The sequence below is a fragment of the Plecotus auritus genome, assembly GCF_963455305.1.
Source record: "Plecotus auritus genome assembly, chromosome: 1".
Classification (NCBI taxonomy): Eukaryota; Metazoa; Chordata; class Mammalia; order Chiroptera; family Vespertilionidae; genus Plecotus; species Plecotus auritus.
Window position 1 is genome coordinate 21,209,415 of NC_137770.1, and position 15,934 is coordinate 21,225,348.

At 37.1% G+C, this 15,934-nt stretch overlaps 1 protein-coding gene across 1 annotated transcript in view; it reads left to right on the plus strand.

The window, feature by feature from the left end:
• CEP128 (centrosomal protein 128) overlaps positions 1 to 15,622 on the plus strand; it is a 384,557-nt gene extending 368,935 nt beyond the window's left edge. Inside the window, exons 26-27 of the mRNA XM_080673796.1 lie at positions 7,947 to 8,055; positions 15,381 to 15,622. Coding sequence (XP_080529922.1) covers positions 7,947 to 8,055; positions 15,381 to 15,508 — 237 coding nt within the window. The 3' untranslated portion in view covers positions 15,509 to 15,622. The remainder of the gene's footprint in view (positions 1 to 7,946; positions 8,056 to 15,380) is intronic.
• The last annotated feature ends 312 nt before the right edge of the window (positions 15,623 to 15,934 follow it).

Genomic DNA, 15,934 nt, shown 5'->3' on the forward strand with positions numbered 1-15,934 from the left:
AGTAAAATCGCAGAAGGCATGTATTGTTCCCATCCTTCCTCCTCCTAAAAGGAAATTCACGTTTTTCAATTTTTAGTGGAAGGGTCAGTATGTAACTTCTTTTTAAGGAAGCAGATGTTTTATAGGATAAGATGAGGTGGGTGAGGAAGTGTTGATGATGTCTTTCAGCACAGTTTATGAAAGCAGAGCTGGCTGAAGCCCTTTGTCATATTTGTTCGGTATAAGTGTGCGTATGGTATTCAGTACGGTTTTGCTCCTGGGAACTGGTTCTCCTTCCTTGAATCTCTTCTTGATTTGTTTATACTTTGCCTATAGCAATTAATTGCTCTTAGGTCAGCTATTTCTGTACATACTTTAAATCTTTTACAATAGAAGCTTCTAAAGCATGCTATGCATTAACTCCTGATGCAAATCAAGATTGTAGGTGATTTTTATTTAATGACTATTAAAATATATCACTAGTGTATTTTTCAGGTAATTTTATAAAAATTGCTTGGTAATAATAGTGCCAATTATGGGGGAAGGGAGAGTTAACCACATCATGCCCCGATGATCTCATTTATAACCATCTCTCTCCATGCTTCAACAAGAAATCATATATAAACTGCTGTGCAAATATAGCTCTATGCTTCCGCCAATCTTAACCAGTTTGCCATTCTTTAAGCCCCTCTTATATAGAGATTTAAGGTACAAGCCTAATTAATCTGTAAGTTAATATAAAAGAAAATAGTAAGTATAACTATAGTTGAATACTGAAATTTTGGAAATGCTATTCTACTAGATTGTAGGACTTTTGAGGGCAGATACTGTCTGCCTCATCTTTGACTACAGAATACACAGCAAACACATACATGTTAAATTGTGAGTAAACATTTTTTTCTAGCTTCAGCCTTTCTAGAATTCTAACAGAAATTTAATTTCACACATATGAAACCCGGCAGGCAATCAAATCATGCTGAAGTCCGAAGAGATTTTATTCCTTTGAAGTGATCAAGGCTAACTTGCCAGCTATAATGTTTAACTAGTTGATTTCATTTTGCTCTTTTAGAAGTTAAACAAAAGGTTGCTAAAAGGATTGGGATTTTTCTTTATTGTAAAATCTGAAAATAGCGATGGATCAAAAGCGTTTATTTAGGAATCAATATGGGTACTTAGATGAGCACATTAATTTTTTAACCTGCTTGAGCCCCACTCTACCAAACCTAGTTCCCTTAACAAGCTTTCAGCCATCCTAGTGATTTACTCTAGAACAATATAAAGGAAAGAATGTGAAGAAATTCATCTATAAAGATACCATTTTAAATAATCTCAAATTCAGAATTCTAGATACTAAAACCATAAAGAATACCAAGTAAATGTCTTGGTAGTTTTTATTAAACATGCTTGAATAACGTTCATGCAATCATTATTTTCTTTAAAATAGTCACTTTAAGAGAATGAGTACTAAGTCCAATGAGGCACCATCGTTAAAACATCTTTGCATCTTTACCTTTGTTAGTTAAGTCAGTGGCACATTCTTTTGAGTGTCATTGTTTTTGGCAAATTTGTATCCACTGTGAGTAGATTACATTTGGCCTCTGAAAATGGACTAAAGTAACGCAGAGCCAAATCTGAAGTAGGTTAAAAAACAACAACAACAACACTGAATAGATCCTTTTCATTAGTGAATGGTTGGGAATATTAACTTTTATGCAATAAATTATCAACTGGACAATGGTAAATTTATCAGATGGTCTCATCTAGCACAGTGTAGTCATAAGTCTGTTGACCTGTGGATGAGTGTGGCTTTGGGTTGATAGTACTGTGCTGTGCAGTGGGATTTCTTATGGTAAAGATCGTGTGCATGGTTAGAAGTGCTGGTTAGTGGCTCTGTTCAGACAGGCTGGAATCATAAAGTGTTAGTGCCGAGAGGACTTAGAGATGATCTGGCCCAGCACTCTCATTTTTTTACATGCAGAATATGAGAGTAGCAGTCTCCTATGTCCCAACTGCCACCATGGCAAACTTTCATTTCTAGACTTTGGACAAGAAATGACCCTATGTGTCCATTTTTTTAGTTCCTTAATGCAAATAGCACTGTGCTAAAGTATGGACTATTGGGATGGGTGAATGAATAGACAGAGACAATAACAGCCTCACCCTCATGGAGTTTAACAGCTAAAATAGGAGCCATGCAGACTGAGATGTGGAGGACAGGCTTTACATAATCTGTCAGCCCCGGTTTACCTTTCAAACAGGAATAAAACCTACTGAGGAAGAGGTTAAGCATTTTTAAGCACCCATGGAGTATTGGGAATAAAGAATGGGGGCGAGGTGGAGGGATAGTGCATTGTTAGTGTGGAGACGAGTTCTGGAAAACATTCCTGCCACAGGCTCAGAAACACATAAGTGTTATTTCCTTCTCTCCAGGGGAAGGGTTGGATAAATTAAAATTTAAAAAAAATTAGATGTATCATTTGTCTTATAAACTTTGAACTTATAATATTCCTGAGAGAAAAATACTTGGTGGGCGTCATTAAATATTAATCATTACAGATCAGTTTAGCAAAGACATTTTAGTCAGGTTGGAACAGCTTTTAAGAAACCAATTACAATGTGGGTTATGAAATAGAAGTGGAAGAAACCCAGGGAAAATATTAGAAAATGCAAGTCCCTGCACCCAGTGGAATTTTTACAGGGAATTCTGGCTAACTAACTTGTTGAGGCTTAAGACAGCAATAAAAATAAGTCCTTGTGCTAAGGATATAAGAATTGGTAAAAAGCAAAAGCTAAGATTACTAAAATTGCAAAAACATCTTCCTTTTTAACAAATACTTTCTTTTTAATATTTAAGTATGTAATTAAAGAGTAGGTAGGAATTACAAAAAAAATCATCTTATGGTCACCTTGTAAAATTTACTTATATAGAAATTCCAACATCAGTATATAATTGGAGGACATGAAGGTATTTTTTTTAATCTTCTGTTATGTTGATTATTGAAAGGATTATGAAATATTTTTCTTCTAGGGTGTTCTTTTAGGTTTCATTTCTTTAGTTGTATTTCATGGTAATATGGGGGATTCTGACAGTCTTTTAAAGACTTATAAAATGTTGGAACTTAAAGATACTAGTATGTCAAAGGTAAACTTCCTCATTTTCTACATGTGAAAAAAAATGTAGGTGGTTGAATAAGTCAACAATTTTAAAGGGAAGATACAACAGTCCTAAATTTTGAGTGCTTATTAACAGAGTACCAAAATATATGAAGCAAAAACTGATAGAAACCTAAGGAAAAATAAACAAATTCATAATTATAGCTGGAGATTTCAATATTCTTCTTTCACTCATTGATAAAACAGTAGGCAGAAAATCAGTAAAGATTATAGAAGACTTGAACAACACTATCAGCCAACAGACCTAACTGACATTTATAGAATACTCCACCCAGCAACAGCTGACTACACATACTCAAGTGCACATCAGTCATTCTCCAAAACAGACTATGTTCTGGGCGATAAAACAAGTCTCAATAAATGGAAGATGATTGAAATTATACAGTCTGTTGTCTAACCACAATGGAATGAAACTAGAAATCAATAACAGAAAGATATCTGGAAAATCTTAAAATATTTAGAAACTAAATAACATATTTCTAAATAACCCATGTCAGAACTCAAAAGAAAAATTAGAAAAAATTTATCTATATGAAAATAAAAGTATAGTTTATTAAAATTTGTGAGAGTCTGATAAACAGTACTCAGAGGGAAATTTGTCACATTAAATGTGTTTAATAGAAGAAAAGTCTCAAATAGGTAATCCAAATTTCCACCTTAAGGAGTTAGAAAAGGAAGACAAATCAAACATAAATTAAATAAAAGGAAGAAAATAATAAAGAGCATAGATCAATGAAATTATAAAAACAGGGAAAGAAATGAAATAAAACCCAGGATTTTTGACAAAAGCAATAAAATTTAAAAACCTCTATCCAGATTGATTAGGATAAAAAGAGAGAAGATAAAGTTTTCAATGTTAGAGATGAAAGGATATTACTAGAATTTCTATAGACATTAAAAGAATATGTAGGAAATACATAGGAACAACTCTGCCAATAAATTTGATAATTTACACTAAATAGATTCAAATAAACAGCCTAAAAATATGTCACCCAGTAATTCTACTCCCAGAACTCTATGCTAAGTTAATACATTTAAAATGTGGACAAAGCTTTATGTACCAATATGTTTATCAAATGGTTATTTATAATAGAAGGAAGCTGAAATCAACCTTAAATTTCCAACAATAGATCAGTAAAATAAACAATGATTAACCATAATGATAATGATGACAGAGAAAATTCCCATATATAATATTACATGAAAAAGTAGAGAAAAAAATTGTCAACAAATGGTGATCTCAATTATACAGATATTTATAAATGAGAACTGGAAAAATTTACCCTTACATTAGGCTACTAGGTTTATTTTTAACTTGCTGGATTATTTATTTGCTTCATTTTTTCTGTATTTTCCAAGTGTTCTAAATATGAAACATCAGTGTCCTATTTTAACTGTCATATGCCACAAAACTGGTTTTATAATTTAAAATAGAAAGCATTCTATTTCTGGGAACAGACAAGATATAACCTGTGCTTTGAATCCAGTTGATTTTGCTTTAGAAATTTAAGTCCATGCCTTTTGGGAAGAGTGAGCAGGGATTGAATATCTTTGTGTGCCTCATCCTTCCTCTGGTAGGCACACTGCGAGGCTGTCTTTGCATCGTCTGTTTCATTCAGCCCCAACCTGCATCTTCACTTCATTCCTCTCACTGTCTTTTCCAGTCCAGGTGTCTGTGTTTCCTTAAGTTTTCCTTTCTCTTATTGGCTCACAGTCATTAAAGCATCTTTTACCAGGAAACCATTTCTCACGCTTTTCTCTTTCATGCCTCATATAAACACCATGACTGACTGGAGATTTCTAGCATTGGTTGAGAACTAACTCTCCTTTCTGTTTATGCATCTTCCAGATCCTCCCAGGCCTTTAGTACTTCACATCCGACTGTAAGAGCCAGGTCCATTGCCCAGTCTCTAGCCGCCCACTGTCAGCTCATTCTACAGTAGCTGTTGAAATACATTTGGGACACAATGTATGTCCTTTCCTTTCCAAAAATCCTGTAGTGAATGACTTCCAGTTTCTTATGAAATCCCTTTAACTAGTCAAAACTATAAATCATTTGGTTGAAAACCTAAGGGCCTGCATCTTAAATAGACCTGAACTCCCTTTTGGTACATGAAGGCTAATGTACTTGAATCATCTGAGGATTATGCCCATTGTTTTAGCTCTGAGTAAATGGGCCTTTTACAAATGTATATGAACATGTTCTTTGTGGCCTTTCGTTTTCATTTGCGTAATACATATGTGACAAAGACATAAAATATAAACTTGGTACTTGGTATAGAGAATAATAACTAATTCATCGGGTTGTCATGCTCCATGAGGCACTGCTGTTTGTGGTGGCTATGTTTTGAGGAATCTGTTTAGGGCCCCTAACCCACAGTTGTCTCATCTAGAATTTTTGGCAACATCCTTGATCCCTTCCTCTCCCTTGACCCCACAGTTATCCTCAGTTATAGTCTTTTAGCTGGTTTTCTCAGACCAAAACGTGTGCTACTCCAATTAGTTCTTCATAAAGAGACCAGAGTAATCTTTGTGAAATATAAATTAAGGCATGCCATTCCTCTCCTGAAAACCCTGGACTGATTTTCTGAATCATGTAAGAAAAACCTCCCAAATCTAAACCCCACCTCTTGATCTCATTGTAACACTTTCTTCAGCTTCAGTGTTCCTGAGCCATGGGGCCTTCCTTTAGTTCTTCAGACACAACAAACTCTCACCTTAGCATCTTCACACGTGTCTGGAACATCATTCCCTGACCTCTCTCTTCTGCTCCCCTTACCTCCAACTCTCCCACCACCCACCCATAAGTTTTCACCTGGCTGATTTATTGATTTATACTCAGCATTCAAATATTGCTTTAAGTATCACTGCCCAGAGGAGCTTTCAAATCTAAATTTAGTTATTATTATTTCCTATTGTTCTTATAACACTTATAGTTTTTCATTTTATTGTTATTTATTTAGTTTATTTGTTTAATGCCTTTTTCTTCTGCAAGCTGGAAAATTGCATGACCACATACCTCATTTTGTTCATTATTTGACCAGCACATAGTAGGTGTTCATTATTGTTGAATGAATGAATGAATGAGTGAAAAAAAGAAAAAAATGAATTGTGTAAATAATTAAAAAACATTCAAGAGAAAAAAGTTGCAACTTTACTATCAGAGAAAAGTATGAAAGCATCTATTTTAAATCTAATTAGTAAAATTATTTGAGTTATCATTCCCATTTTTAGTGAAGGTTTGGGGGAAAGGATACATTTATATATTCTATGAAAGAGGGACTTCTTCTGTGTTCATTTTTGTTTAGGTATTAAATATTTATTGAATGAGTAAGAGGTTTAATATAGTCATTATGGAAAGGAGTCTAGCTCAATGTATTTAAAGCATCAAATTGTTTTTATTGACCCAGATTTCCACCTAAGAATTTGTCATAAGGAATATCACAAATATAGAAAAGGTCATATATTAAAAGATGTTTCTCGCTATGTTATTTATAGGAAGAAAAATTTGGAAGCCACCTAAATGCCCAGTAAAACATGCTGTGCTAGCTAAGTATAGTGTATCCACTAGATAGTATCCGAGTAACCTACATGCTAAAGGTTAGGATAATAGAATGACTTCAGAAATGTTTACAGTATGAAGGTAAATAAATGATCACAGTTTTATAACAATGTTTACAAATCCTACCCACAGGGAAAAAAGACTGGAAAGAAATATGTCATGCTGTGAATGGCTCGGGTCATTTCCTTCTCTTTTTTTTTTTTTTGTACATGCACAGGTTTTACTTTTTACAATGGTTATAATTATACTAGAGGCCAGTGCACAAAATTCGTGCATGGGGGGGGGGGGGGTCCCTCAGCCCAGCCTGCACCCTCTCCAATCTGGGACCCCTTGAGGGATGTCTGACCGCCCATTTAGGCCTGATCCCAGTGGGATCGGGCCTAAACGGGCAGTTGGATGTCCCTCTCACAATCCAGGACTGCTGGTTTCCAACTGCTCGCCTGTCTCTGCCTGATTGCCCCTAACTGCTTCTGCCTGCCAGCCTGATCACCCCTAACCACTCCCCTACCAGCCTGATCGACGCCTAACTGCTCCCTGGCCGGCCCAATTGCCCCTAACTGCCCTCCCCTGCTGGCCTGGTCACCCCTAACTGCCCTCCCCTGCCAGTCTGGTTGCCTCTAACTGTCCTCCCCTGCAGGCTTGGTCGCCCCAACTGCCCTCCCCTGCTGGCCCGGTCACCCCTAACTGCCCTCCCCTGCTGGTCATGTCACCCCTAACTGCCCTCCCCTGCAGGCCTGGTTCCCCGCAACTGCCCTCCCTGCTGGCCTGATCGCCCACAACTGCCCTTCCCTGCAGACCTGGTCTCCCACAACTGCCCTCCTCTGCTGGCCCAGTCATTCCTAACTGCCCTCCCTGCTGGCCTGATTGCCCACAACTGCCCTCCTCTGCAGGCCTGGGTCCCCCCCAACTGCCCTCCCTTGCTTGCCTGGTCTCCCCCAACTGCCCTCCTCTGCTGGCCTGGTCACCCCTAACTGCCCACAACCGCCCTCCCCTGCAGGCCATATTGTGGCAGCCATCTTGTGTCCACATGGGGGCAGCCATCTTTGACCACATGGGGGCAGCCATCTTGTGTCTTGGAGTGACGGTCAATTTGCATATTACTCTTTTATTAGATAGGATGTGTAATGTAGCTTGTATATTGAGGTTCAGTTTTACATTTAGAACATTTGAATGAATTTCTATTCTTGTGTTTTGTAACCAGTGAACTGAAATGCTGTGCTGTCTTTTCTAGGATGACCGAACCTTTGCCGAAAGTGCCCATGCTCATGGGCTAGATCACTCATCGTCTTGGCAAGACCACAGTCGCTTCCTGTCTGCTCCACGGTTTTCACACTCGGCCTGTAAGTAATTAAGTCCTGTACTGCTTTTAAATTAGATTTAAGAAAATGCAACTCATGGGAAGATTAAAATGTAAGGCCAATACATGATAGTAATATTCATGTTATGTGTTTGAAAAAACTTTCATTACGAATCATACAAATAATGCCCCTTGAGTACACTTATTACCCAATTTACTACAAATATATATGGGATCCCTCTTTTGTAGACCTTACTCTTATCAGAAAAACTTAAAATAAATCATCCAAGGTAATAATCTTAATTAAGCAAATTTTGTATGTATGGAGATCATTGGTAACTGTGGATGAATGGATAAAGAAAATTAGAGGGTATTACAATACAATTCAAATTATCAAAGAGTGGAAAATCTTTGCATAGAACTATTCAGAAATATGTAATCTTTTGCAAAGAATAAGGTTATTAATCTGATTACAGGCTAGATTTCATTCTGTGAATACACTGTAAATATTGATAGTACATCATCCACACCAACAAGGTGTAGGGTCTCTTGACTCAGGATACCATCTCCCACCACCCACCTCTCCCCTTCTTCAAGTTTCAGCTTATATGTAATATCTGTAAAGAAGCCTTCGGAAGTTACAGTTTTAAGTATGGTTTCTGTTATGAGTGCCCACAACGCATGCCAATTTTTCTTTAAAACCCTTTTCAGAATAATTATGAAGTTATTTGTTGTTTGAGTGACTTTTTTTTTTAATTTATTCCTCTGCTCACTGAAGATTGAACGCATGATATAGGTACGATGTGTGTTCTGTTCACCACTGTTTCTTCAGCATCCTGCATAGTACTGGGCACATAGTGAATACTCAATTAATATTAAATAAATGAGTATAGGGATTGTTTTTTTAAATCTACTTTTATCCAAACCACTAGGACTCAAATGTTATTTAATGGATTCTTATTTAAATAATCATTTAGCTCTTCAGTTTACCATGGGCATAGAGTTTGTACATAAAATCTTGAAAACTCTCTCATTTTAAAAAATCTAGGTTACTATAAAATAAAATACCAAAATAAACCACAAGGAAGTAGGTCAAATCCAAAAGTGATAATTCTCATTTTTGCTGATTTATATTTATGGATTCATTGAATAAATATTTATTAGTTTCTGATAATGTTTTGGTTTTCATTATATCATGATTATTTTATTCCAAGAGCTAAACATTTTCTCTTCCCTGACTTAACCATTTACCAAGTGACTTTATATACCTGCATAAACCCTCTGCTATTCTAATCTGGAAGCCACTCTTTAATATGGATTGTTATCTCAAGTTGATTATAATACCTCAGGATCTGATATACATAGGCCAGATTTCTTATTTTTCATATTAAGAAATGGAAAAATTTCCTCAGGGCTGTGTGATGTATATGAACATGGAAGAGGAGGGTGGGCAAAGCACCATCAAACATTTTATCCCATCCATCAAGGCATTCACATGCCTGGCCTGGAGATAAACAGCACCATGACCAGAGTCCAAGTCATTGCTCCACGGCTGTTTAATTCTGCCATTGTGACCTTCATAAGGCGCCCCAGAAAGGCACCAAGAAGGAAGTGGTTAGAAGAAATTAGGGGGAGGAAAGCATCACGACTTTTAGCATTTTGTTTAATATTATGACAGGCAGTGAGAGAAACTATTTTTAGCTTTCTACTCAGTAGCATTTCATGACCAGCTGTGGTCATTTCTCTAAGATATATTATACTCTTCCTAGGCAGCCATTCGTTTCCATATAAATTATCTCACTTACATGGAAATACAGTTAAATAAAGTAGGAAGAAAATATCACTGAGAACATAATCAGTGTTAAAAATTTGTATTATTGCCTATGCTATAAAATCTGACTGAAAATTTACCTTCAAAAGTAAACCTGTTGTCCTGGTCATTGTGGTTCAGTTTGTTGGGCATCATCCTGTGCACCAAAAGGTTGCCAGTTCAGTTCTCATTCAGGGAATATGCCTGGGTTTCCAGCATGATCCCCAGTTGGGGGCGTGTAGGAGGCAGCCAATAGATGTTTCTCTCTCATCTCTCTCTCTCTCTCTCTCTCTCTCTCTCTCTCTCTACCTCTCCCTTCCTCTCTCTCTAAAAGGCATTAAAAATCTTTTGAAAAATGTAAACTTCTTTATTAATTTGATTAATTGATAAATGATGTATTTTATTAAAACACTAGAGGCCCGATGCACAAAAATTCATGCAAGAGTAGGCCTTCCTTCCCCCAGCTGCCAGCACCCGGGACCCGGGCTGGCTTCCCTCCACCCTGGCTGTGTCGGGAAGGACGTCTGAATGACATCCGGAAGACATCTGGTCTAATTAGCATGTTACCCTTTTATTATTATAGATAGCCTTATGTTTTACTCTTATTTTTGACAAATTTATTTTATGATTTTTCTCACATATCTACCTAAATATTTTGAAGGATACTTTAAAAAATTTATTCATAGGCATTTTATGTTATTGAATTAAACTTATTCCTAGAAATCACATTTATTCTTATTTGATTTTCTAATGAACCTTAAGGTTTCTATGTTTTTTCATAATGTGGTATCTTAGAAGTAGATTTGGATCACCCTGAATACTTCATTTTTGTAGCACAAACCATTTCATCTTATTCATAGAAATTGTTCTGTAATTTTTCTTAACCTCCATTTAAATTTCTAAAATTACAAAGGAGAGATGTCAACACCAACAAAGAGAAATATAGCACCTACTGTAAATCCATAATCCAGGGAATGAAGGTGTCTTTAAAAGTATTAATGCCCTGAGATATGAGAGGAAATATTATATCCATTAAAAACAAGAGCAAGATGCAAAGAAAAAGGACCACAGGATAAAAGGTCTCAGAAATTTAAAATATGTTAAATTAGAAAGGTGAAAAATGAAGTTGAGAAAATCACAAGAGTAGAAGGAACAAAATATGGCACAATATGAAGGAAAAGATAAGATATTTAGAAATACAGTTTAAGAGGGAGGATACTGATTAGCGAGAATGTTGGGATGAGAGAACAAGGAAAACAGAAGAAAGGCCAGAAGTGGGTGGGTTAAAAGGCTTGCCCACAAGTACCTGGTGCACTGCTGTCATCCTGAGACTCCCCTCACCCTCTTTCTATGTTGCCCATGGGCCTCAGATCCTGGCCTTTCTCTGCTCATTTCAAAAAGGGAGGTGAATGTTTTGCTTTTGTGTTTCTGAAAATGGATTTCTTCCCCCTCATTCTGGCAAAACTTTGGCTGGCTATAAAATTTTATGTTGAAAACCACTCCTTCTGAAGTCATGGCACAATTATCTTCCAAAATCCAGTGTTGCTGTTGAAAACTTTATGTCTTTACTGTTTTGACCCCTACTCCTTGGAAGTGATCTTCTCCATCACCACTAATTCCCCTTGTGGCCCCTGGAACTTTTAGGACCTTTAACCTCACCAGGTTTCATGATGATAAGCCTCCCTATGGGTCTTGTCTTACTCCCTTTACAAGCTACTTGCTGGGTGAGCCCTTTTAATCTGGACACTCATGTTCTTCAGTTCTCTCATATCAAAGGAAGAAAAGAAAAAGTCCATCAGTAAAATCTTTAGGAAATAAAAGAATTGATACATTATTTGCTTCACTTGAGCACCTTAGAAAAAACTACTCATAGAAATATGGCAAATCTAATTGAGTTATTAGAAACAATTACGGGTGTTCATAGAGAAAGAGCAAATAAAAAACAAAAAATAAAAACATGGGTCAATTAATAATTCCAGAGGGAAAAGAATGAGCAAGAAAAGAAACATTTACATAGCATACCTATTAGGTTGTGTGAGCCATATTTACATAGTCATAGTATAATATAAATACTCACTATTGACATAACTCGAAGTTCAGATGTAACTATATAGGGAGGATGGGATGAAGAGAAGTGGATGGGTGTGGATAAGTCTAAAAATGATAAATAAAAAATAGCAATATAAGCTTCTTTTATTTACAAGAATTGAAGTAAATACAGAAAATAAAGCTAAAAGAGTTGATTGTGGTTGACCCTGGGGAGCAGGATTGTGGGATTGGGAGGGATGGGGCAAGAGACTGCAGTCTTTGTATGTAGCCCTTTGGTGCTCTTTGATATGTGTATGTGCACTTAGACTAAAAAGGAATCTTATACTAGCAAGTATTTGATTACCTTCTGAATGAACCATGAAGGCTAGAGCTTGGAGTGTAGAGATGTTGAGACCAGTGTGGGGACATTAGGAGTAAATAACAGTAGGGGCTGAGATGGACATGAGTTTATGAGCCCACAGAACAGGCTTCTTCCTCCTCGACTTGGGATTTGTACTGGATCAGGCCCTTCTGTCTATGCTGTAGATGCTAAGGCATTCATTCTGCTGACTTAGGTGCCCTGTCAAACTGTGACCAAACTACAGCAAATAATCACTGACCGTGGAAAAAACAAAGGAAATGGGAAAATACTGCATAATTTGTGGTCTCTGAAATGATCCAGCACTAATGAAAGTTTGTTTTCAGTAGTAATTTATGTCAGCTTTGTATAGTTCAGGTCAATTCAAGAAAAGGTAGATTCCTTCTGCCAGGAAGAAGGGGAGAAATGTATAAATTGTAAGTTTATATTACCATTGGAAATGGGAACACAGAAATCCATTCTTTAGAGCCATGATTACGACCAAATTTATCCTGGCTGGCTGGAAGTTATGGCCGAGATTCAGGACACTCTTTTAGAAGACTTGGATTCCATTACCTTCAGCTGTAGACAGTGGGGGCTTAGTAAGTAAGAGAGACTCATAATGCCAGCTTTTGAAACTGTCATTTTTACTTTTTATAAGTAGTGACTGACCACTAGTCTCCATGTATAGCTCCTTTTAGGCTAAAGGGACACACTCCAGGACTGGCCTGCAGTACTGAGGCCTGGACCAGACCAGATGTGAGTGAGGTTGGTGTCATAGTGATGACTTCTGGAGTCTCCAGTCCTTTGAGACTAAATGTTTGATATTTGTGGAGTTGGTATCTCTAAACTAAGTTTTAAAAATATATGGGGATTGCAAACTTCCTTGTAATTCTAAAACAGTTTTAAATAATATTTATTTAAATAAATGCATGATCCCAAAAGGAAAGGACTGATTTTTCCATAGGAAAAAATGTTATCTGAGGATTATTATAGGTGATGGAAATGAATCATGCATATTAATTTAACTTGATAGTCTTAGAAAAGCAAATCAGTGAAAGTTGCTAAAAAGGACCCTATTTTACTTCCTTACGTTGCTATAAAGGGGAAAGAAAAGTTAAGTATTCTCAATTTACCTTAGAACATGCCTGTAGTGGGAGTTTAAGTCCCTCTGGTGAAACAATTTCTCCTCAACCAGAATAGCACACACTTTTCACTTCTACGCTGAGTGTCAGGATGCACCCGCCTAACTCTGAATAGACACTTCCTAAAGGTCCTCCACTTTGCACATAAAATGCCAAGGATTTATGGCCGTAAAAATATTGCATTACTGATGAGGTAGAAAAATGTTTTTTGTTTTTGAAAGGATTTTTTTTATTTCATGAAAGCACTAGCCTTTCTGTTTCTCCATTTTTATAGGTTCATTTTACATGATAAGGATTGTGTGTGTGTATGTGTGTGTGTGTGTCTATCTTTTCACTGACCATTTAGGTGCCAAGTATTTTCTGATTATTGTAATTTGACAAGGTACACTCTAGATGCTTTCTAGAAAGCAACTGGAAAATCCCTAACTGGCTATCTCTTAAAAATTCCTTAAGTACATTCAGTTGTTCAAGCAACATTTGCTAAGAGGCTGTGCAGAAGGCTCTCTGGCTCTGGGGGATACAGTAGTGAACAAGACAGGAGAGGTCACCTCATCTCATGGAGGAATAGGTAGTAAACAAGTAAACAATTTGAAATGGTGATTGTGGTTTAAAGGTGAAATGATGGAATGCACTGGAATAGGGCTGCTCCCTTAAATGAGTGATCAGGAGATGGTTTTCTGAGGAGGTTACAACTGAGCTGAAACCTCCATGGTAAGAAGAAGCCACTGAGTTAAAATTGAGTGGAAAAAGAAAAAAAAATTTGAGTGGAAAGTTTTCCTTCGAGAGGGAGTAATAAAAGTGCAGAGAAGAAAGGGACATGGTTTTCTAGAGAGATGGAACACTGAATGAGCAAGTGAGAGTCAGTGAGAGAGTGAGGGATGGAGAGAGAGAGAGAGAGAGAGAGAGAGAGAGAGAGAGAGAGAGAGAGAGAGAGAGAGAGAGAGAGAGAAATGAGGTCTCTAGGGAGCTAAAGTCAGATGTTTGGATTTTATTCCAAGTTCACTGGGAGGCCATTGTTTGTGGTGGTGTGTGCTTGTGGTGGTGGTGGGGGGGGGGGGGGCGTTATGCAGGAGAATGACCTACTCTGATTTACCTTTTAAATAATAACTCTGGTTGATGGCCCAGTTGGGTGGAGCATCATCCCATACACTAAAATGCCATGGATTCAATCCCTGGTTGGAGCTTGTATGGGAGGTAACCTATTGATATTCTCTCTCTCTCTCTCTCTCTCTCTCTCTCTCTCTCTCTCTCTCTCTCTCTCCCTCCCTCTGTCTCCCCCAAATCAATAAAAACATACCCTCAGGTAAGGATTTTTTTGAAAAAGGTAGCTCTGGTTGTGGTGTGGAGAAACGGGCAAGATGAAAACAGGAAAAGAGGAAATGGTAGCTTGGGCTAGTGTGATGATAATAGAAATAGTGTAAAGTAGAAGAACTTGGAGGCATAACCATCAGAACTCAGTCTTAAATTGGATGGTGCAGGAGGCAGGACAAAGGAAGTAAGGAACAAAGGTCTGAGAAACCTGGTGATTGAGTGTTTCATTTTTGAAGATGGAGAAGAGAAGAGGATGGGCAGGCATCTGAGATTAGAAATCAGGCAGGGAGATTTCACACAGTTGGATATAGGTGGCTGGAGCTCACAGGAGAGGTTAAGAGGTAGTAAAAAAACAACAACAGAATACCTTACATTCTAAATCTAGTCTCAATTTTCTTTCATGAAACAAAGAATATTCTGCATAAAGGAGGCCCTTAAAATTTCTCTCTCCAAAAATCTGTGTACTTTACATCATTATATACTGGCCACACACACATCTTCCACTCTCAGATACTTCATATCCCCCTCCCCCAAATTAAATCACATGGATGTTTTTTAAAAATGTAGTAAACTGACTAAATTTATTCCTACATTGAGGGTCTGTTAGGCCATGTAAAATTGACAGAAAACTAGATGAAATACGATTATTTAGCATTTTTTGGTCCAGGAATTATATTCACTTAGATTGATTTTTCTCTTTTCTTTTACCTTGCCAGCGTTTACCAAAAGAACTTTTGCTCCCGATTCAACTTCAACCAAGGAAGATGCCACAGGTTTACCAATGGATGGAACAAGTCCACAATCCAAAAAGCAGGAATATGAAAGCAAAAACAGCAAAATGTAATTAGTTGCTTTCCATGAGTGTTTTACAAACAATAGCATATCTACCCTTGCTGCAATTTGGCCCACATTCTCTAGCAGACACAGCTAAAGTCTGTACTCTTCAGCATTGCCAAACACCAACTACTATGACAATACAGTTGGTCCTCGTGAATGATATATGTTAAACCACTCCAAACACTATCAGCTCGTGAATATTTACAACTAACTTATTAGAAACTTATACCAGCAGAAAAAGTGATATTTTTCACTTTGCATTTTCTTTTTCAGGTGCCGCCAGTCTCATTTTTCCAACTAAAATTTGAATTTATAATTGAGGTCTTTCAACAATGACTAGCTAAAAAGGAGGAAAATGAGTTCCCCTGGAGGCAGAACTTGCCAGCACTCCAGATTCAGGGAGCATTTATATACAACTGATTTTTAAAAAAAT